Consider the following 23,678-nt stretch of genomic DNA (forward strand, 5'->3'; position numbering starts at 1 on the left):
GATTTCATTTTCCAGCATGATCTAGCACCTGCCCACAGTGCCAAAACCACCAGTAAATGGGGTACTGACCATGGCATTACTGTCCTCGATTGGCCTGCCAATCCCCCTGACCTGAACCCCATAGAGAATTTGTGGGGTAATTTGAAGAAGCTGAAAGACACTAGACCCAACAATGCAAATGAGCTAAAGGCATCCTGGGCATCCATAACACCTCAGCAATGCCACAGGCTGATTGTCTCCATGCCATGCCGTACTGATGCAGTAATACGTGCAAAGGGATTCCCAACCAAGTACTGAGTGCATTAATGGACATTTTCAAATGTTTGATTTTGTTTTGCTGTTATAAATCTTTTTTTTTTTAATTGGTCTGAGGAAATATTCACATTTTTTGAGATAGGATTTTTGAGTTTTCTTAAGCTGTAAGCCATAATCAGCAATAATAAAATAATAAAAGGCTTGCAATATTTCAGTTGATTTGTAATGAATCCAGAATGTATGACATTCTTGTTTTTTTAATTGCATTACAGAAAATAGAGAACTTTATCACAATATTCAAATTTTCTGAGACAGTCATATATGTATATATTGGTGGCTCGGTAAGGCACTGGGTGGCACGTCCGCCTCACAGTTGGGAGGGTGCGGGTTCGATTCCACCTCCGGCCCTCCCTGTGTGGAGTTTGCAAGTTTTCCCCGGGCCCACGTGGGTTTTCTCCGGGCACTCCGGTTTCCTCCCACATCCCAATAACATGCTTGGTGGGCCGATTGAAGACTCCAAATTGTCCCTAGGTGTGAGTGCGAGTGCAAATGGTTCTTTGTCTCTGTGTGCCCTGCGATTGGCTGGCAACCGGTTCAGGGTGTCCCCCGCCTACTGCCCAATGACGGCTGGGATAGGCTCCAGCACTCCCGCGACCCCCGTGGGGACTAAGCGGTTCAGAAAATGGATGGATGGATGGATATATATATATATATATGTATTAGAGAAAGTACTTACTATTTTAAGATTGCGTATACTTTGAAAATGGGTCAAGTGGATCAGCAATGCAACACACAGATTAAAATGTATTTGGTTTTGTACTTTACTGTCAGCTCTGGATTTGTATCTTTATTTTTATTATTTAAATATATTATGCTTCTTGTATTTCCTAATAATTTGCCTCACACTGACAGAACAACAATTTGTTTCAATATAGTATACATAGTATGTCTCAATAAAACAGAATAATATTGATTAAAAATGCAAACCACTTACAGGATTGTTGCTCTTTGGCTCGACTTAAAGTTTTGCGGGACTGGCACCAAATAGTGACACCATCTTCCAGCAGCTTCAGGGTACGTTGCTTTTGCCAATGAGGTGATCGGACCTATACACGAAAATGATTGATATATTAGTTCTTCTTTTCTGTTATGTTCAGCTAAATTAGACAACTGCAAACATCTGCTTGTACTTCTAACAATCAATATTTTCGCCAATTTTGGACGTTTAAGAACAAATCGGTGACTGAATCATAATGAAATTTATGTTTCGGTATTATCTACACTGTCAATTTCAAAGGAGACCTTTTTTGCTTTTAAAATAATTTTCTTGTGTACCTGGAGTATAATGGAGTGTAGAAAAATGTAGTATATCACTCCAGGTGCTGCAGTGATACTGTTATGATCATTTTGGGGGGACTGTTTTTTACTCTTTTCGGATTTCTCCATTTTCTATGAAGTTTTTTTTCTCTATTACATCACATTCGTTGTAGTGGGACAAACCAAACAAGGTAATGGGTGTTGCCAAACGGAAATCCAAGTAATAAACATGGCGAATTCGCGGATCCGCCATGTTTAAGAAGGAATCCGCTTTGTGTATTACTTGGTGAGACTTTTGTAGTCCAAACAACTCAAGTGGAGAGATCAAAATGTTTCATTGTTCATCGGGAGGTCGAATCTCGGACTCAGGAGGAGCAGTGTGGTTTTCGTCCCATCCGTGGAACAGTGGACCAGCTCTATAACCTCGGCAGGATCCTCAAGTGTGCATGGGAGTTTACTCATCCAGTCCACATGTGTTTTGTGGACTTGGAGAAATCGTTCGACCGTGTCCCTCGGGAAGTTCTGTGGAGGGTGCTTCGGGAGTACAGGGTCCCGAGCCAACTGATAAGGGCGGATTCGTTCCCAGTGAGGGTTGGACTCCGCCAAGGCTGCCCTTTGTCACAGATTCTGTTCATAACATTTATGGACAGAATTTCTAGGTGCAGCCGAGGTGTTGAGGGTGTCCAGTTTGGTGACCTCAGCATTGCATCTTTGCTTTTTGCAGGCGAAGTGGTGCTGTTGGCTTCTTCAAGCCGTGGTCTCCAGCTTTCACTGGAACGGTTCGCAGCCGAGTGTGAAGTGGTTGAGATGAGGATCGGCACCTCCAAATCTCAGTCCATGGTCCTCTGTCGGAAAAGGGTGGAATGCCCTCTCCGGATCGGGGACAAGATCCTGCCCCAAGTGGAGGAGTTCAAGTATCTTGGGGTCTTGTTCACGAGCAAGGGCAGGATGGAGCGTGAGATCAACAGGCGGATCGGTGCAGTGTAATACGAACTCTGTACCGGTCTATCGAGGTGGAAAAAGCTGAGCCAAAAGGTAAAGCTTTCAATTTACCGGTCGATCTATGCTCCTCCCCTCCCCTATGGTCACACGCTATGGGTCGTGACCGAAAGAACAAGATGCCGGCAAACGGCCGAAATGAGTTACCTCCGCAAGGTGTCCGGGCTCTCCCTTAGAGATAGGGTGAGAAGCTCGGTCATCCGAGAGAGACTCGGAGTACGTTGAGAGGAGCCAGATGAGGTGGCTCGGGCATCTCACCAGGATTCCTCCTGGACGCCTCCCTGGGGAGATGTTCCGGGCATGTCCCACCGGCAGGAGACCCTGCGGACGAACCAGGACGCGCTGGAGCGACCATGTCTCTCAGCTGGCCTGGGAACGCCCCGGGATGAGCTGGACGAAGTGGCTCGGGAGAAGTAAGTCTGGGAGTCCCTCCTTAAACTGCTGACCCCGCGACCCGACCCCGGGTAAGCAGATGAAGATGGATGGATGGATGGATGGATGGATGGATGGATGGATGGATGGATGGATGGATGGATGGATGGATGGATGGCATACCACTTCACTCAGACAGCTCAGAAACTCAGAACATTGAGTGGAAGAGGTTTGCCACCCAGGCCACCAGGGACTCCATCATTGATATTGACTCCTACGCCTCCGCTGTGGTGGATCACATCAACTCCATCATTAACAGTGTCACCACCACCAAACGGATTACCACATTTCCAAATAAGAAGCCGTGGATGAACAGCGAGGTCCGTCTACACCTTAAGGCACGTGACACTGCCTTCAGATCTGGGGACAAGCAGGCCTACTGCTCAGCCAGGGCTGCCCTGAATAAAGCAATGAAACAGGCCAAGCACAGCCACAAGCTAAAGGTGGAGGATCATTTCAACAACAACGATCCCCGGCACATGTGGCAGGGCATCCGGGCCATCTCGGACTACAAACCCTCTATCAACCCCCCCACTGCAACCAACCCCTCCCCCGTCGAACTCAACCATCACTATGCCCGCTTCGACAGAGACAATCAGGAGACGGCCACCAGGATTGCCCTCCCCGCTGATCACCAACCCCTCACTCTCTCAACCACTGAAGTGTGCGCGGCACTGAAAAGGACAAATGCACGCAAAGCAGCTGGCCCTGATGGCATCCCCGGCCAGGTGCTCAGGAACTATGCTGAGCAGCTGACGAAGGTGTTCACCGACATCTTCAACCTGTCTCTGGCCCAGGCAACTGTCCCGTTGTGCTTCAAGACCACCTCCATTGTGCCGTTGCCTAAACACTCCTCTGCGAAGGGCCTCAACGACTACCGCCCAGTTGCACTCGTCTCCCACTTCATAAAGTGCCTCGAGAGGCTGCTCCTGGGTCACGTCAAATCTGGGCTCTCACCTTCTCTGGACAAACACCAATTTGCCTACCGAGCAAACAGGAGCACGGATGACGCCATCTCCTCTGCACTACATGCAGCCCTCTCCCACCTGGACGAGAGCAACACCCATGTGCGGATGCTGTTCATCGACTTCAGCTCTGCATTCAACACCATCATCCCCTCCAAACTCATCACCAAACTTGGCAACCTTGTGGAGAACACGAACCTCAATATCAACCCCTCTGTCATCAACTGGATACTTGACTTCCTAACCAACAGACCCCAGTCCGTTAGGTTAGACGGCCTCATCTCCTCCACCCTAACCCTGAGCACCGGCGTCCCACAGGGTTGCGTGCTGAGCCCACTCCTCTACTCCCTCTACACCTACGACTGCACTCCTGCGCATGGCTCGAACACCATCCTCAAGTTTGCAGACGACACAACAGTGGTGGGCCTCATCAAAAACAACGATGAAACGGCCTACAGGGAGGAGGTACAGCACCTGACGACGTGGTGTGCCAACAACAACCTGGCCCTCAACACCAACAAAACCTAGGAGCTCATCGTTGACTTATGGAAGACTGAGGCTGACACGCACGCCCCCATCCATATCAACGGGGAGGAGGTCGAGCGGGTCGCCAGCTTCAAATTCCTGGGTGTCCAGATCTCCGATGACCTCTCCTGGTCCCTCAACACATCGTCACTGGTCAGCAAGGCCCACAAGCGTCTCTTCTTCTTGAGGAGACTGAGGAAAGCCCATCTATTGCCTCGAATCCTGGTGAACTTCTACCGGTGTACCATCGAGAGTATCCTCACCAACGGCATCACGGTCTGGTACGGCAACTGCATAGCCGCGGACCGGAAGTCACTGCAGAGGGTGGTGAAGATGGCCCAACGCATCATCGACACATCACTTCCCACCATTGAGTCGATTTAACAAAAACGGTGCCAGAAGAAGGCACGCAGCATCATCAAAGACTCCAGTCATCCCAACCACAGACTGTTTACGCTTCTTCCTTCTAGGAAGCGATACGGACTCTTCGGGTCAGGATGAGTAGACTGAGGAAAAGCTTTTTGCCCTCCTCCGTCATCGACCTGAACTCCGCAGCACAACACCCCTGTCATCCCCCTGAACTCTTATCATTCAGCACAATAACCCCACCTCAACAACACTTGTATTACCTGCATATACTGTCCATATCTGCATATAATTCTATATAATCTATATATTTATTCATCACTCTTACTCCGCTTGTACATATGTGTTCATATCTGGTTATACTGACACTATATTTATTTATAACCCTATATTTATAATTAGCATTCTAGTACCGCCTGCAAATATTTGTTCTACTGCACCTTATTGTAAATACTTAGCCAGTCATATCCGCACACGTCCCTCTTGTATATTATCCCGCATAGTATAACTCACCTCATATTTACCTGATTGCACTGTACCTACTGTTCAGTATTCTTTTTACTCTGCACTTTACTGCTTTTTGCACTTCTGGTTGGATGTCAAAGTTCTTTTTGCTGTACTGTACTTGTGCTGTACATTGACAATAAATTTGAATCTAATCTAATCTAAATGTGTTGTGACTGTACATAAGTAGAAAGGTTATGGTGCTGTAACAAGCCCTGCGCTCTGGCACAATAACTGCACAAAAAACAAAGAAAACACTGACAATTATTTATCTTCATTGCTTGTACAAAATAGTGCTCCTTCACTTTCCTTGTTTTATTCATTGCAAGGCGCATTTTGAAATACATCGGCTGGGTCATTGCGATTATTCACAATTAATCGCAATAGCCACAAAATCCCCCAAAAAGTCAAAAGTAGTGTATAGCAGTTTTTATTTTAATGTATAAATGAAAGTGCCAAAAAATGTGATGGGCTAAAACGTTTGACAATTTTTATACACCAACATTGAAATAAAGTTTAAAGTGTTAAAAATGTAATCAAAGCAAACTAAAGCTTATTGCCACTGCCAGGGCATCAATGTTATCCTGTTTGTCCTATTAAAAAATAAATAAAACACTACTACAAGTAATACTACTACTACGACGACTACTTCTACTTCTACTACTACTACTACTACTACTACTACTATTCATACTAATAATCGATTTTACGGCCTGATGCTGACGGAGATCTTGTCGCCAACACGTACCACCTGAGGTCTCTGACTGAGGAAGTCTAGTAGCCAGTTGCAAAGGTAGGCACTGAGGCCCAGCTTGGCGAGTTTGCAGATGAGTCGTTGTGGCACAATGGGGTTGAAGGCAGAACTGAAGTCCACAAACAGCAATCTCACATACGAATCCCTACTCTCCAGGTGGGTGAGGGCCGAGTGGAGGGCCGAGCAGATGGCATCCTCAGAGGACCGTTTGGCTCGGTACGCAAACTGGAAGGGGTCTATGGTGGGGGGTAGAATGGATCTGATGTGCTCCATGACAAGCCGCTCAAAGCACTTCATGATGATGGGCGTCAGTGCCACGGGGCGGTAGTCATTGAAGCGGGACGGGGCAAGTTTCTTCGGCACAGGTACGATGGTGGCAGCCTTGAAACACGAAGGGACGACGGCCTGCTGCAGGGAAATGTTGAAGATGTCCGTGAAGACACCCGTCAGCTCCCCAGCGCAGTCCTTCAGCGCTCAACCCGGGATGTTGTCAGGGCCCGCCGCCTTACGAGTGTTGATAGCGGCAAGCGCCCTCCTCACGCTATCAGCAGAGAGGCACAGGGGCTGCTCTTGTGGAGGAGGAGGGGCCTTCAGCGGGCAAGTGCTGTTCTGAGCGTCGAAGCGAGCAAAGAAGCGATTGAGATTGTTGAGCAGACGGATATCGCCCTCACAGCTCTGCGGCGCGGGCTTGTAGTCCGTGATGGTCTGAATGCCCTGCCAAAGGCTCCGTGCGTCTTTGCTGTCCTTGAAGTGGGCGATAATCCTGCAAGAGAACGCCCTTTTCGCCTCCTTGATGCCCCGGGACAGGTCGGCCCTCGCTGTCCTCAAGCCAGCCTCATCCCCCGCTCTGAAGGCTTTGTCCCTGGCCCTCAGCAGCCCGAGGACATCCCCAGTCAGCCACGGCTTCCAGTTAGCCCGAGAGACGATGTATTTCGAGTGGGTCACATCATCAATGCACTTCGCGACGTAAGAGAAAACAGAGTCAGTATACTCCTCTATATCCGTCCGATCATCGCAAGTGGCCGCCTGCTTAAACATTTCCCAGTCAGTAGAGCCAAAGCAGTCTCAAAGCACATCAGAGGCCCCCTCAGGCCACACTCTAACCCGCTTGCGAACCGGCCTGGATGCTTTCACCATTTGTCTGTATGCGGGCAAAAGCATAACAGTGATATGGTCAGAAAGTCCAAGATGGGGGAGGGAGGCGGCTTTGAAAGCTCCTTTATGTGAAGAGTAGACCAGGTCCAGGAAGCTGTCACCACGTGTTGGAAAATTAACATGTTGGTGAAGCCTCGGAAAAGCAGACTTCAGGTTAGCGTGATTAAAATCCCCAGCGAAGATGGTGAAACCGTCAGGGTGCGCCGTCTGTTGTTCACTGACAGACTGGTACAGTTCACTAAGAGCCGCGATCCTGTCGCCTTCGATGTTGGAAGGCGGGATGTATACCGCGACTAGCAGAATCGCAGTAAATTCCCTCGGCAGGTAAAAAGGACGGCACTTAATGATCACAAACTCCGCCAATGGCGAGCAGTGCTTGCATACCACGACAGAGTCCCGGCACCATTCGTCACGGATGTAGACGCATATTCCAACTCCTCGCGATTTTCCCCCTTTCACAATGGCCCGGTCCGCCCGATAGCACGCTAGCCGCTCCAGATGTACAGCAGAGTCCGGAATGTTGACAGTCAACCAAGTCTCAGTGAACACGAGCACACAGCAGTTACGCACTGTCTGGTTCGTAGATCTCAGCAGGCGAACGTAATCCATTTTGTTGTCCAGCGATCGAACATTCGCCAGAAGAATGGAAGGCATGGCCGGGCGAGCTGGGTTGGCCGCCAGCCTGGCCCGGACGCCTCCGCGCTTGCCCCTCTTCAGCCTCCTCGCACACCGCTTCCGACGCTCCCTAACCGGGGGAGGAATAGCAGGCGAGTCCGGCGACGTTTCAGGACGGAGCAGTCCTAGCTCCTTTAATGTCCCCGCTTCAAAGTCCAGAACGCCACAAAACTCGCTTTCGCCGATGTCGAGCAGAACCTGCCTGCTGTACTTGTAGCACAACTCAGTACGACGAGACGAACACACAAAACTTTCGGACAAACACTCATTAAACGAACAAAACACCGTACGGGCGGGACAGAGAGAGGTCGCTGCGTGTGCACGCGCCGCCATCTTGAAAACTATAATGATAATATGACGTCATGATGGCGCCGCGGATGGCAGCCACGGTGAGTCGCTCTCTGTTTATTTGTCTTATTTTGTGTGTTTTCTGTGTCCTCTGCTGTCCATCCCGGATCACTTTTACTAGAGAAGCGCTGTTAAACATCGGACAGTCTTCTTCTGGTATTTTCTCTCCTGTTCTCTTCGATTCAGACTGTTTGTCGGAGATTCTAGCCGGAGCGGCGGTGCTGTACAAGCTTGCACGACGACGGCGGCGCGGAAAACGAGCGGGAGCACTCGTAAGGCTGAGGCAGAGAGGGTTCCGTTCTGCCCTACCGTCAATTCATCTGGCGAATGTCCGCTCCCTGGCGAACAAGATGGACGAACTGCTGCTCCTCACTTCAAGGAACACGGACTTCAGCAGATCCGCCGCGCTGTGCTTTGTGGAAACGTGGCTCAGCGAACGAACGCCCCACCACGCCGTGGAGCTAGCGGGCTTCAGGCTAACGCGAGCAGATCGCAGCGCGGAGCTCTCCGGAAAATCAAAGGGAGGTGGTCTCTGTTTCTACATTAATGAACGTTGGTGTACTGATGTCACGGTGTTGAAAGAGTTTTGCAGCCCTCTCCTAGAAACACTTTTCATAAACTGCCGGCCGTTCTATTCACCACGGGAGTTCTCCTCGATCGTCATGGCGGCTGTTTACATCCCACCACACGCACGTGCGAGTGAAGCCACGCAGATGCTGGCTGACCAGGTAACAGACATGGAGAAACTTCTACCAAACTCACTAATCATTGTTCTGGGTGATCTTAACAGGGCGAACCTCGCACACGAACTCCCCAGATACAAACAGCACGTAACGTGTCCCACCAGAGGGGCACAGACTCTGGACCACTGCTACACCGTGATCAAGGATGCATACCACTCTGCGGCTCGTGCAGCTTTAGGACTCTCGGACCACTGTCTAGTTCATCTGATCCCGGCCTACAGGCAGAAACTAAAAACTTCTAAGCCTGTGGTGAGGACTGTGAGGAAGTGGACAGTGGAGTCAAGGCAGGACCTCCAAGCCTGCTTTGACTGCACCGATTGGGGAGCTTTCGAAGCTGCAACTTCAGACTTGCATGAACTCACTGACACTGTCACATCATACATCAGTTTTTGTGAGGATCTGTGTGTGCAGACTAAGACCTTCTGCACGTACAACAACGACAAACCTTGGTTTACACCGAACCTCAGGAGGTTGCGCAAAGTCAAGGAGGAGGCCTTCAGGAGCGGCGACCGCGACCTGTTCAGGCAGACCAGAAACACACTGAACCGAGAGGTCAGGAAAGCCAAGAGGTGTTACGGGGAGAACCTGAAGAGACACCTCTCTGCCAATCCTGATCCCTCAACAGTGTGGAAAGGTCTGCAGAGCATCACGGGCTACAAGAAACGAACCCCCCGTCCTGTGGAGAGCCCAAGGCTTGCTGACCAGCTGAATAAGTTCTACTGCAGGTTTGATCGGTCCTCCCACACAACGGGACTTCCTGCAGCACAATCTACATACTCACCTCTCCCCACAACTGCTCTGTCCACACCTCTATCATCGTTGTCACCCACTCTCTCTCTTGCAGAGGCCGCGCCCTCACTCCAGGTCCGCGAGGAGGAAGTGCGCCAGATGTTCCGGAGACAAAAGACCAGGAAGGCACCGGGCCCAGACGGCGTGTCACCTTCCTGCTTGAAAGTCTGCGCTGAACAGCTGGCGCCCACCTTTGCACGGATCTTCAACCGTTCTCTGGAGCTGTGTGAGGTGCCCTCGTGCTTCAAGAGCTCCACCATCGTTCCAGTGGCCAAGAAGCCCGCCATCACAGGTTTGAATGACTATAGACCCGTCGCACTGACATCTGTGGTCATGAAATCTTTCGAGAGGTTAGTGCTGAACCACCTGAAGGAGGTCACGGGCCCCCTGCTTGACCCCCTCCAGTTTGCCTACCGGGCAAACAGGTCAGTGGATGATGCGGTCAACATGGGACTGCACTACATCCTGCACCACCTGGACACTCCAGGGACGTACGCCAGGATCCTGTTCGTGGACTTCAGCTCGGCGTTCAACACCATCGCTCCTGACATCCTCCAACAGAAGCTCATCCAGCTTGCGGTGCCTGCCCCCACCTGTCAGTGGATCACCAGCTTCCTGACCAACAGGAGACAGCGTGTGAGGCTGGGGGGCATCACATCTGACACCCGGACCACCAATACTGGAGCCCCTCAGGGGTGCGTCCTCTCCCCACTGCTCTTCTCTCTCTACACCAATGATTTCTCCTCAGATGACTCTCCTGTGAAGCTCCTGAAGTATGCAGACGACACCACTCTCATCGGACTGATCCAGGACGGTGATGAGACTGCGTACAGACAGGAGGTGGAGCGGCTGGTCCACTGGTGCAACCAAAACCATCTGGAGCTGAACCCGCTCAAGACCGTGGAGATGACAGTGGATTTCAGGCGAGACCCTTCACCACTTTTACCCCTCACTATCCGCAGTAATACTATTCTCTCCACAGACACCTTCAAGTTCCTGGGAACCACAATCTCTCGGGACCTGAAATGGACCGGCCACATAGACTCTGTCCGGAAGAAGGCCCAGCAGAGGCTGTACTTCCTGAGACAGCTCAAGAAGTTCAACCTGCCGCGAGAGCTTCTGAAGACCTTCTACACTGCCATCATCCAGTCTGTCCTCTGCACCTCCATCACTGTCTGGTTTGGATCAGCCTCCAAACAAGACAAGCACAGACTGCAACGGACAATCAGGACTGCAGAAAAGATCATTGGAATCAACCTCCCTTCTATCCAAGACTTGTACCTGTCCAGGACCAGGAAACGTGCAAGGAACATCTCTACAGACCCTTCTCACCCAGGTTGCAGTCTGTTTGAACTACTCCCCTCCGGACGGCGTTATAGAGCTCGGTACGCCAAAACCAGCAGACACCGAGACAGCTTCTTCCCCCAGGCTGTTGCTCTGATGAACTCACACCACTCATAGAGTCTCAGAGGCATTACTGTGCAATAACATCCTGCTCTTCACACCTTTTGAATTTGTCTACACTGTTTTTGCCATTATTCACATGTCCTGAGTGTTGTTAGTCACCTATATGTTGAACAGAGGGTGTGTTTTACCGAAGTCAAATTCCTTGTTTGGCACGCTCAAACATGGCGAATAAAAACTCTTGAATCTTGAATCTTGAATCTTGAATAATAAACTAATAATGATAATACTAATATTAATGATAATAATAATAACTAAAAAATGCAATTTCTGGGGAAATTGCGTGTGAAGGCAAAGAAGCTGAATAAATATTTGGGAAATGCTATGTTTAAAGTTGGAACGGGTTGAATCAGTTGAAAAATGTAGAAATAAGAAGGGAAAAACTAAATTTTGGTGTGAATTTCATGATTGAAAATTTTGAATTTTTGGTAAGTGAGAAGTTGTCAAATAGGTAGGCATAAGATGAACATTTGAAGGTTGGAACGGGTTGAATCGGTTAAAAAATGTAGAAATTAGAAGTGAAAAACGAAATTTTGGAGAATTTGGCGTGAATTTCAAAATTGAAAATTTTGAATTTTTGGTAAGTGGGAATTTGTGGAAAAGGTAGGCAAAAGATGAACAGTTGAAAGTTGGAACGGGTTGAATCGGTTGAAAAATTTAGAAATTAGATGTGAAAAACGAAATTTTGTGAAATTTTGCGGAAAGTGAAAACGTGAAATTTTTAAATTTTGCAATTTTGGGAATGTTGAAAATCTTCTCCAATGTGATTTGAATGTCCTGAACAATGTGAATTTTGAACTGGAATGGCGTAAATGTGAAATGTTGAATGTGCCATTAAGAATGAATAGGAAAGATTTGCCGTAAATTTGCGAATTTTGTGAAAACGGAAACTTTTTGGAATTAAATGAATGCAAGCACCCCTCGCGTGATTTTTTGGAATACCGTAATTTCCGGACTATAAGTCGCGTTTTTTTTCATAGTTTGGGTGGGGGGGCGACTTATAATATGTTATGTGTGTTATGTGTTGTGTTTTTTTTCAAAGATTTTCAAAAAAAAAAAAAAAGTGAAACCGCGATAAACGAACCGCGATGTAGCAAGGGATTACTGTAATTTGAATTTCAAGTGATGTCAGCAGCGCGGCGCGGCGTGGCGCGGCGGTTGTTTACAAAAAGGACAACGATTGATCACGGGATGACGAAGATGACGAAGGGCCCCACGTACTACCGGCATCATTAGCGGCTTTGTTTCTAAGTGACACGGAGGACGAAGAGTTTGAAGGATTTAAGGAGGAAGGTTTGAAAAACTATTATGGCTTTTACCCACGCCCGGTTCTACTCTACGGAGCTCTCTTTCACCTCCGTGAATAGAAGTCGGGGGCCGGCGCTCGGCCGGGTGGCTGTCCGGGGACGGTGGATGGGGCTCGGACATGGCTTTTATGCACGCCTGGTCATACTCTACGGAGTTCTCTTTCACCTCCGTGGATGGAAGTCGAGGGCCGGCGCTCAGGCGGGTGGCTGTCCGGGGACGGTGGATGGGGCTCGGTCATGGCTTTTACGCACGCCCGGTCCTATTCTATGGATCTCTCTTCCACCTCCGTGGCTGGAAGTCCACGCCGCCACACGCCTGGAAGTTTGTTTTGTTAAATAAAGAGCCGTTTACCAAACCCACATCTTTCCTTGTACTTTGTTAACGCTACAATCTAGTTATATACTAGATCTGTGGAATAACGACGAGGCTGACGTCAGGGCGCACGTTGTTGACAAAGGACGAGGAATTTGATCGATGGATGTAATGATTTAGAGTGCACAGATGGTATGATAATATTATTGCTTATATAATAATATAATATTGTTATTTGATATCTAATTTATATATCGTTATATGGGCCTGTGGAATATTTTGGAGTGCAAGCGCCGTCAGCGGCGCGCACCCATTGTTGACAAAGGACGATCGATGGATTTAATGAATTGGAGTGACACAGATGGTTTTATAAACGTGTTATTTATGTAATAGTTTTTTTTATTAACTCTGAATGTTACGTCAGGCCCGTTCTCAGCTCTTCATTTGTGTTTATGTCACGTTAGCATACCTATCGTTTAGCCTGTTGTTGCTCGTTCATGTCTGTTCTTGGTGTTGGATTTTGTCAAATAAATTGCCCCCAAAATTGCGACTTATACTCCGGAGCGACTTATATAGTATGTTTTTTTTTCACTTTTTTGGGCATTTTATGGCTGATGCGACTTGTACTCCGGATCGACTTTTAGTCCGAAAATTACGGTATGTTGAAATTGGAATGGAGTGAATCGGATGAATTATGTGGAAGTAGTAGAACGTCAAAAAAGTGCGAGGAATAAAATATATTGATAAAGTAAATGGTGCAGAATAACATAAGTGTGAAGGCCTTTGCCTTCACACTGATAATAATAGGAAGAAGAAGAAGCAACAGACTTTCCCAATAAAAGAAATAATATAAGCTGACTTAATGCGTGATAAAATTATTAAGGCCATTAATATATTAGAGAGTTAATGCAAAATTAATGTGTTAAATTCTGCAAGCCATAATAAGGTCAACATTCAATTTAAGATATGTCATACATACCTTAACCATATTGGAGCCCCGCAACATCCACTTGACATCTTCATCATCCTGCAATTCTATAAGGAAAAAAATACAGCAACATTTGCTAAGGAAAGGCATATTATAAAGCAACCATGAAGTATCTCTACTCTACTCTCTAATTTTATATACCGTAATTTTCGGACTATAAGACGGTACTTTTTGCTTAAGTTTTAAACCCTGCGGCTTGTCATCCGGTGTGGTGTATCTGTGGATTTTTCGTGATTTTTGTGATGACTAATACATTTATACACTCGTAAAAAGGCTGCGGACCGCTGTTGTGCGGTACCGCTTTGCTGGGCGGAGGAATATATGACACGGTCACTGGGGAGAAGAGTGGTGTGTTGATCGCATGTCCATCCGCCTGGCAAATAGTGCCGTATAATTGACACAAAGAAGAGACAGAACGAGATCAAGATGAACATTACTGAAGAAAGTAAGCTTTTATACACAAACCCTCGTTATGGGGGACAAAAGAAATGCCGCTTTCAAGAGTCCAAGAGACATTTACGTCCTTCAGGGAGGGGAGTGAAGCACCAATAATCTTACCAGCTGTGTTCACTCTGCGCTGCAGGGCCTTCATGTTGTATTCAGTGCAGCTACCACCCCACACAGCGATACAACTGGAGAGGACGCTCTCAATGGTGCCACGGTAGAATGTAGTCATGACGGCCGGAGGAGCACTTGCTCGCCTGAGTTTCCGCAGGAAGTACAGGCGGCGCTGAGCTTTCTTCGCCAGTGATGCAGTGTTGGTGGTCCAGGAGAGGTCCTCACTGATGTGCACCCCCAGGAATCTGGTGCTGCTCACTCTCTCCACCACAGCACCGTCGATGGTCAGTGGCAGGTGTTGGGTGTGACCCTTCCGGAAGTCAACAACAATCTCCTTGGTCTTGTTGACGTTCAGCAGGAGGTTGTTGTCCCTGCACCACGTGGCCAGAAGGTCGACCTCCGACCTGTATTGAGTCTCGTCGCCCTCGGTGATGAGACCCACCAGAGTCGTGTCGTCGGCATATTTCAGCGCGCGGTTGCTGCTGTAAGTTGCAGTGCCGTCATGCACTGACGGGTCGCAGCCAGAGGGTGAAAGTGGGCCGTCATACATCCACACCTCTCAGTCTTGGTACCGGCTCCCCACAGGGCTGCGTACTGAGCCCACTGCTTTACACGCTCTACACACATGCATGCACCCCCGCCCACCGCAGCAACACCATCGTGAAATTTGCGGATGACACAACCGTGGTGGGGCTCATCTCAAAGGGGGATGAGTCTGCCTACAGGGACGAAGTGGTCCAGCTATCGGAGTGGTGCGGAGAGAACAATCTGCTCCTAAACACGGCTAAAACCCAAGAACTGGTCATTGATTTTAGGAGGAAAAATAAAACGGACATTCCACCACTTATCATCGACGGGGTCCGTGTGAAGAGGGTGTCCTCCTTCCGCTACCTGGGAGTCCACATCGAGGAGGACTTCACCTGGGGCGTGAACACCTCTGAGCTGCTTAAAAAGGCCCAGCAGAGACTCTACTTTTTAAGGGTGCTGAGAAGGCACAGCATTACACAGAGACTGCTGGTGTCCTTCTATCGCTGCTCCATAGAAAGCACTTTAACGTACTGTATATGTGTTTGGTACTCCAGCTGCACTGCTGCTCAGAGGAAAAAGCTCCAGGGGGTCATCAACACAGCACAGAAGATCATTGGCTGCCCTCTCCCCACACTGGAAGACCTACACAGAACCCGCTGTCTCAAAAAAACACAGAACATTCTGAAGGACACTTCCCACCCTGGCCACTCCCTTTTCGAACTGTTGCCATCAGGCAGACGCTACAGATTAATTAGGTCGAGGACTAGCAGATTCGCCAACAGTTTTTACCCTACAGCGGTAGTCACATTGAATGCAGCTAAACGTAAATGATTATGTCTGTGTATGTTCTTCTGAGGGGTTTTAGCTTGTTTTTTTTAAATCTTTTTATTCTATTTATTCTTTATCGCCTGCGCGGATCGGTTGGCACTTTTTAAATTTCGTTGTACATGTGACAATGACAAATAAAGATCTATTCTATTCTATTCTATGCGTCAGCAGGGTGAAGAGCAGCGGACTGAGCACGCAGCCTTGGGGGGCCCCCGTGCTCAGCGTGATGCTGGCGGAGATATTGTCGCCAACACGTACTACCTGAGGCCTCTGACAGAGGAAGTCCAGTAGCCAGTTGCAGAGGTAGGTACTGAGGCCCAGCTTGTCGAGTTTGCAGATGAGTCGCTGTGGTACAATGGTGTTGAATGCAGAACTGAAGTCCAATACGTGTAGCTCGCTAGTTTAATGTAACTTACCGCTTTGTGCATGAATAAAATTAGCATGAATAGACCCTCATCATGGAAAATGCTAGAAGAAATGCATGAAAGTGACAACAAAAGAGAGACTGAGAAAGTGTGTGGCGAAGTATATCTGACGCTATTCCAATCCGACACTGAGGAGGAAGACTTCAATGGTTTCAGTGCACAAGAGGAAGATGAAGACGGCTCTCAGTGACTTTTACTGGTGTTTTTTTTTAACCATCCTTGTTAGTGCTGTGCTACCGTGTTGCTGCTGTGTTACTGCCACGTCTCAGTGACTTTTACCGGTATGTTTTTTTAATCAAGCCCTATTAGTGCTGTGTTACTTCTGTGTTGCTGCTGTGATACTGCCGCATCACAGGCATTGTTTGGAGAGAAAAGTTAAGGTATGTTATTAAAACTTTAAAAACTCTTTCTGTGTAAATAACACGCGGGCACATGCGGCTATTAGTACGGTGCGGCTTATGTATGAAAAAAACCAAGATTTTCCCCTATTTTTTGCTCATGCAGTTTATAATCAGGTGCGGTTTATAGTCCAGAAATTACAGTATATTGTTTCACCTCTTTGAATTCTTGTGTTTTGATAATATTACTTATGTTACAGGGGATTACAAAATCGATACCCCGAAAATCACTCAGTAATTCCTCTTGGAAAACTGGAAAGAAAAATTGCACCTAACACAAGAAAATTATGTTGTGTGTTGTGTAGAGCGAGCAAACATAGCAATCCCTACTCTCAATATGATTCATAAGATATTCAATTTGAAAATGCATTAATACAAGATTGTATTATCTCACAATGCATTATGGCAAACAGTAGAATATGGGTCAGTTATTGCACGACGTTGCATAATAGTGCTAAATAGTCCTCACAGCAAACGCTGGATGGGCTGCCTTGCATAGTTTCTTCTTAGTTGCCAAGACCATAGAGATACAACAGCTAGTGTTTGTGTTTGGCGCCGTTCTTTATACTGTAACTCACAGAATTATTTTGTGATTTGAACGCTGATTGGGTTGCTACCAACATCAGACATGCAGCTATAATAGAAGACAAATGCATAATTTCATAATTTTACTATAATATTATGATGTCATATTTTTCTGTTATGTTTTAATTTTTAAATGTAAAGCGCTTTCAATTATTTTATACATGAAATGTGCTATTCATATAAACCTGCTTTGCCTTGCCTATTATTAGAGCTTTAAGAAAGACACTATTGCAGGATTTCCTGTTCAACATGGCAGTAGAGCAGGGGTGTCAAACTCATTTTTGTCACGGGCCCCATCGGCATAATGGTTTCTTTCGGAAGCCCGTTATCAATAGGCAACAACAGGCTAAACGATACGGTATGCTAACGTTACATAAACAAAAAAGGAACTGAGAACGTGCCTGACGTAACATATTAGCAGTTATTCAAATAACTATAACATAAATAACACGTTTATCAAACCATCCATGTCCCTCCAAATCATTAAATCCATCGAAATCTTCGTCCTCTGTGTAAACAACGGCGCTGCTGACTCTGGAAGTAGTACATGCAGCACTGAGGTCAGACTCATTGTCAGTTGCGGTTCCAATTATTCCACAGCCCTATATACCTATATACAAACTATATATCCAATAACTATAACAGGCGTCGGCAACCTATTAAAAAGAATACATTAGTACACTCAAAAAACACCACCCTATCGTTTTTTTTAAATGGTATAGCTCTTACGGGAAATTATTTGTAAAAAAATGGGCATGTATGGCTCTGTCCGCCAAAAAGGTTCCCGACCCCTGAACTATAACATCCATCCATCCAGCCATGCATCCATCCATCCGTTTTCTATACCGCTTGTCCCCACAGGGGTTGCGGGCGTGCTGGAGTCTATCCCAGCAGTCATCGGGCAGTTGGCTGGGGACACCCTGAAATGGTTGCCAGCCGACCGCAGGGCACACAGAGACGAACAACCATCCGTACTCGCACTCACACCGAGGGGCAATTTGGCGTGCTCAATTGGCCTACCAAGCATGTTTTTGGGATGTGGGAGGAAACCAGAGTGCCCGGAGAAAACCCACGCGGGAACAGGGAGAACATGCAAACTCCACACAGGGAGGGTCGGAGGTGGAATTGAACCCGCACCCTCCTAACTCGGTGGCGCACTAGTTAGTTATGTTAACTATAACATAAATAACAAATTTCTCTAACCATCCGTGTCACTCCAAATCATTAAATCCATTGAAATCTTCGTAATCTGTTTCACTTAAAAAAAACGCCGCTGCTGACTCTGGAAGTACGTCCGGCGCTGACGTCAGACTCATCGTCAGTTGCGGTTCCAGTTATTTCACAGGCCTATATAACTGTATATTAACTGTATATAAACTATATATCAAATAACTATAACATAAATAACAATTTTATCAAACCATTCGTGTCACTCCAAATCCTTAAATCCATCGAAATCTTCGTACCCTGTGTTACTTTAAAAAACACCGCTGCTGACTCCGGAAGTAGATGCGGCGTTGACGTCGGACTCATCGTCAGTTGCAGTTTCAATTATACCACAGACCTATATAACTATATATAAAGTCTGAACAAAAGAACACAATGGCTATCATCACTGAAGACATAATGACCAAAATTCAACTATATATAAACTATATATCAAATGACTATAACATAAATGACAATTTTATCGAACCATCCGCGTCACTCCAAATTATTAAATCCATCTAAATTTTCGTCCTCCGTGTCAGTTACAAACAACTCCGGAAGTACATGCGACGCTGAGGTCAGACTCATTGTTATGGCGGCTCCAATTATTCCACAGGCTTAGTGTGCCCTCATGTGGTTTAAAGTTAAAATAACATGTGATCAACTATACTATAGTAAATGATGTTTTAATGATCAAGTAATAATGTGTTAATAACTTCACATATAAATCGCTCCTGATTATAAGTCCAACCCCGGCCAAACTATGAAAAAAAAACTGCGACTTATAGTCCGGAAAATACGATATTTAGACCCTTTACAAATTTTGAACAAAACAGCCCCAGTTGAACATTTCACCGAGACAAAATTGGAGACATACAGCTTAAAACCTACAAAACGTCTTTGGAGCTCTACTCAAAACTGAACAGGAAGTCTGGCAAACATTACATCAATGAAAGTGCTAGTATCCCAATGTGCCAGTACCCCATTTGCAGGGCTTCAAGGGCACTTTATAGCTGTTCACAGCCCCAGTTTTACGTTTTTTCTTTATATCGTCTTGTATGAGCTTCGTCCCCAGCTCCAAAATCCCATCTGTGCATTCACCTAGGGACCTAGATAAAAGAGAAATTAAAGGAAGGGAGGAGCAGTTTTGGTGGTTTGAGCGGAAGCCACTTTAAAAACTTGAAATAGCTCACATGTGTTCATGGAGGTTGCAACATGCTATAAAAGACAGAATGGAGAGTGGTTGCAACCACAAATGTGTACTGTAGTTGCTTAACCCTTGAAAAAATTACAGACCGTGCTACATCACAGTAGAACTTCACTTTATGTGCACCCCAAAAACAAAAACAAATTTTATTTAATCAAATGAAATCAAACTTTAAAATGCATGTACACACCTTTGTATGACAATTTTTGACTTATTTGTATACATCAGATGTACCATTTCATGTGCACATCTCACAGAGGAGTGACTGCAAAGAGAGTATCAAGTGCAGGAAGAGTGTTGAGTGGTTTGATTACCCTGAACCAGCTCGCCTTGCCAGGTAAAAGCACATACTTTGGCATCCTTCTACGACAAGGTGGACACACTCCTGGAGGGGCTGATTTAGCTCACGCAGAGCCGAACGATATAGAGAAGCAGCCGACCACCATTAGCGGCCCGGCGAGGAGTTTGCAGCTTGGTGAGAAGCGGCTAATTACTACCATCAGCGATCACAAGCCTCCACACAACGCTCAGCCCAGTGACAACCAGGCTACACCCAATCTCTGTCGTAGTCATGGCACCAAAACAAAATCCCAGAGCTAAAGCATGAAGAGGACAATCTAACATTATCACAGATTAACGATTTACTGAAACAACAAACAGAGGTTTTTACGGCACTATTGAATCAACAGCAAGAACATTTTAAATATTTTGTCAAAATGATCCTGGACAACACAATCATTGATAACATCACAAAGGAACTACAAGAAGTAAAGGTCCACACAGAAGAAAGTTTGATGACATTAAAATGAATCAATTTAAACAAACTGAGCATTATAAAAATATGCAAACCATATTTGAACAACAAAAAACTGTAAATAACAAATGAACAAACAACAATAAATGAAGGCACAATGACACAATGAAGAAATCAATGAACAATGAAGAAATCAAATTAACATTTCGATATATTGGACATAAGACCTTTGATTTTTAAAATAAACTTGACCCGAAGAATCAATTATATGGAAATAGCCACAACTCTGGCTGTGAATACTAATGACCAATTTAATAATAACATTTAAATATATGCATTATCATGCACTTTAATAGCAGAAGCTGTTTAGTGATCAACTAATAAAAGGCTATTGTTTGTTTTGGGGGGGTTTCTTGTACATACTATGTTTATTTGAAATAGTTTACAAGACTCGACTATATTTGTGTTAATAGGTGTGGGTTTTTTCATCAGTCTAATTTTGCTTTGGGATTTATTTATTTATTTTGTAAAAAAATAAATAACGTGCCAATGTGTGAATATGATACAAAACAAGGGGGTTGGACTACATTAGATACGTTTTGTCTTTTACTACCCCGTTTGAACACAAAAAATGTCTTGAACAACAACATTCATTTTCCTTTTTTACTTCCAAAGGTTTGACTCTTTCTGTGATGCGTTTATGTCCCGTAAAATCAATCAATCAATGCTCCAGGATGCTAATCTCTCTCTCTCTCTCTCTCTCTCTCTCTCTCTCTCTCTCTCTCTCTCTCTCTCTCTCTCTCTCTCTCTCTCTCTCTCTCTCTCTTCGATTCGAAATTCGAACGCTGCCTTCTAATCTGTGGGGTATAACCCACTTATCGTGCTGCTGTAAAAGATTAAAAATTAAAATCCAAAATATTTATTTTAATCTCGTCAGCAACTCCTGTGGGTCAAACGAATCGGGGAATAATTTGCATTGTATTTGACAAATTCACATTCAAAACAGCTATCATCCAAGTCCCTTTGATAACGGTTTTTAAGGATGGCAACCAATTACAAAAAAAAAAATAACATTCCAGCATGAGTTTGCGAACAACACATGCAAAATTCTTACCAAGACTTCTTAGCGGATCAATGGCTTTAGAGTTGGACATCGTGCTCCTGGTCTTATCCACGGGGACTGCTTTCCTTCTGTTTCCCAACATAATATTTAGGAGGAGGATTTTGCTTCCCTTCAATCACTGCTGTCTACTTTATGGTTGCTTGCTCAGCGCGCATACTATTTATACCCTGCCGCAGTCGATACCTCATTTATCCAACCTTCTCGTTGCTGACGTCACAAAATACAGTTTTATTAAACACACGAAACCATGCGATTACACCATTCACCAATACTGTATCTGTAGGTATAAATTTTGCAAACGTTAAGTAACAGTAACGCGCTTTAGGCATCGCTCTCAAAATAAAAATGCAAAAAGGCCACTGATATATATCTGGATATACGTATGACATAATTCTAAAACGATATACTAACTCTACTAAGGCTAGTAATAATAATAATATTTAGAATTTATAATCATAAAAAAAATAGTGTATGAACTATCCCGTTAAAGAAAACGAGCAACCGCACGATTAAATAATGATTGAGTCAATGAAATTTACTTTCTCAATCACTCATTTCCGGTTTGGCATCATTGAAGGACAGTAACTTGATGGCTGGCAAACGCTAATCGGATTACTGTCGTTTAATTTTAGACAACGAGCAGCGATAGTGCGGCAACCAACGAGATATTTATTTTGTGTTTTGTTGACATCCAGATATTTTACAGACAGATTTATTCATTTATTTAATCGCGCGCACACACAGACGCACGCGCGCGTCATATGCGGGAATCGAACTCATGGTGCCTGCACACAAAATAAGCGAGTATCTGTCACACTATCACTACACTATCAGCCAACCCCTATTTTACAGACAGATATTGACCCCTCCAACTGCCAAATCCATCTATTGGTTAACATTAGACAACCGCGTCCTAGTCACGTAATCTGACTCCAATTCCTGTCGAAGATTGCCCTTCTGCAAAAAATAATAATAGACAACCCCTTTCCGGATTTAAACGCACGAATCCCGTGATGCTGTGGTAGCTACCTTATTGAAGTTGTTTGATAAATGCCAGATAGATCAGCTACTTTAACCACAGCTACCGTAAATTGATTTTCTGCTCCTGTCTGCTACTTTAGCTAGGGTGACCAGACGTCCTGTTTTTCTCGGACATGTTCTACTTTTGAGAATGAAATTTTGAAAAAATATCCGGGGGGAATTTCAAAATCGTCCGGGATTTTGTTGGACTGACTCAAACATAATACATGTACAGTACATTGTCAATAGAATTGCCACTCCGTTCCATTTCACTCAATTTCAAGTTTTTCTGTATTGTTCGCAAATTTGTCAAGCCCTTCTCTCAAATCTTGTCACTTTGCTACGAAGTAGGGTGGGCTGGCCAGTGTACACCGAGTGTTTACAAGCAATGCCGAAACGAAAATGCACGTTCACCGAGGAGTTGAATAAAAAATTACCGGGCTTTCGCCAGGGTCGTGATCCTTAAGAAGCTGAGTGCTTGACATGCAAGGCAGGCACTTACGTGTCTGTGGCAAATAAAGGTGCCAACGCACCCCGCAAGAGGAGGACTGAAGAGAAGGCCTTTTTTTTTCTTCAAATGCTGCACCGATGACCATATTTCCTTTGTCTTTTTTTACTTAGTGTACCACTATAAAACTCGAAAATGTCAGCGTACACATGTTTTTGTTAGTGTCAATATGTTTTTGTTATTGTATATATGTTTTGTGGTATTCGGGCCAATAAATGCAATTTCTATATAGACACCATGTCATATGTGTCATTACATTACACAAATGACCCCTCATCAAAAATAATGACCCCCCCTTCCAAAAAACCGACCCCCCCAACCCCCCCACAAAAGAAACCCAAATCTGGTCACCCTACTTTAGCCCGCCAGGTCTACCTTGTAACCAAAATATACAATGGATTTTTAGAGAAGTACGCAACATTTCTATCACTATTATACAATGACAGCTGACTTTGGGTTAGGGTGGTCAGCCCGGTATTCTTTATTATTTTGCATCACGGGTTAAAATCCCGCATTCTACGGTTATATTTTTAATCTATTTTTACTGTTTGCAATTTCTTGCAGCCAGGAAATGCAAAAGAGACGTTTTGTTCCATGTTATTTTATTGAGGATTTGAACAGTTTTGCAGTCCAACG

General features: G+C 45.5%; 1 protein-coding gene across 2 annotated transcripts in view; it reads right to left on the minus strand.

Moving 5' to 3' along the window:
* Positions 1 to 21,875, minus strand: part of LOC119117707 (1-phosphatidylinositol 4,5-bisphosphate phosphodiesterase delta-3-A-like) — a 124,020-nt gene extending 102,145 nt beyond the window's left edge. Inside the window, exons 1-3 of one of the 2 annotated variants that reach the window (XM_037244154.1) lie at positions 21,506 to 21,875; positions 13,891 to 13,946; positions 1,250 to 1,361 (exon numbers count right to left, since the gene is read on the minus strand). In XM_037244154.1, the coding sequence (XP_037100049.1) occupies positions 1,250 to 1,361; positions 13,891 to 13,946; positions 21,506 to 21,596 (259 nt within the window). In that variant the 5' untranslated portion in view covers positions 21,597 to 21,875. The remainder of the gene's footprint in view (positions 1 to 1,249; positions 1,362 to 13,890; positions 13,947 to 21,505) is intronic. The other variant, XM_037244153.1, reaches the window with a different exon arrangement.
* Positions 21,876 to 23,678: the final 1,803 nt, after the last annotated feature.

This window comes from Syngnathus acus, chromosome 24, assembly GCF_901709675.1.
Source record: "Syngnathus acus chromosome 24, fSynAcu1.2, whole genome shotgun sequence".
Classification (NCBI taxonomy): domain Eukaryota; kingdom Metazoa; phylum Chordata; class Actinopteri; order Syngnathiformes; family Syngnathidae; genus Syngnathus; species Syngnathus acus.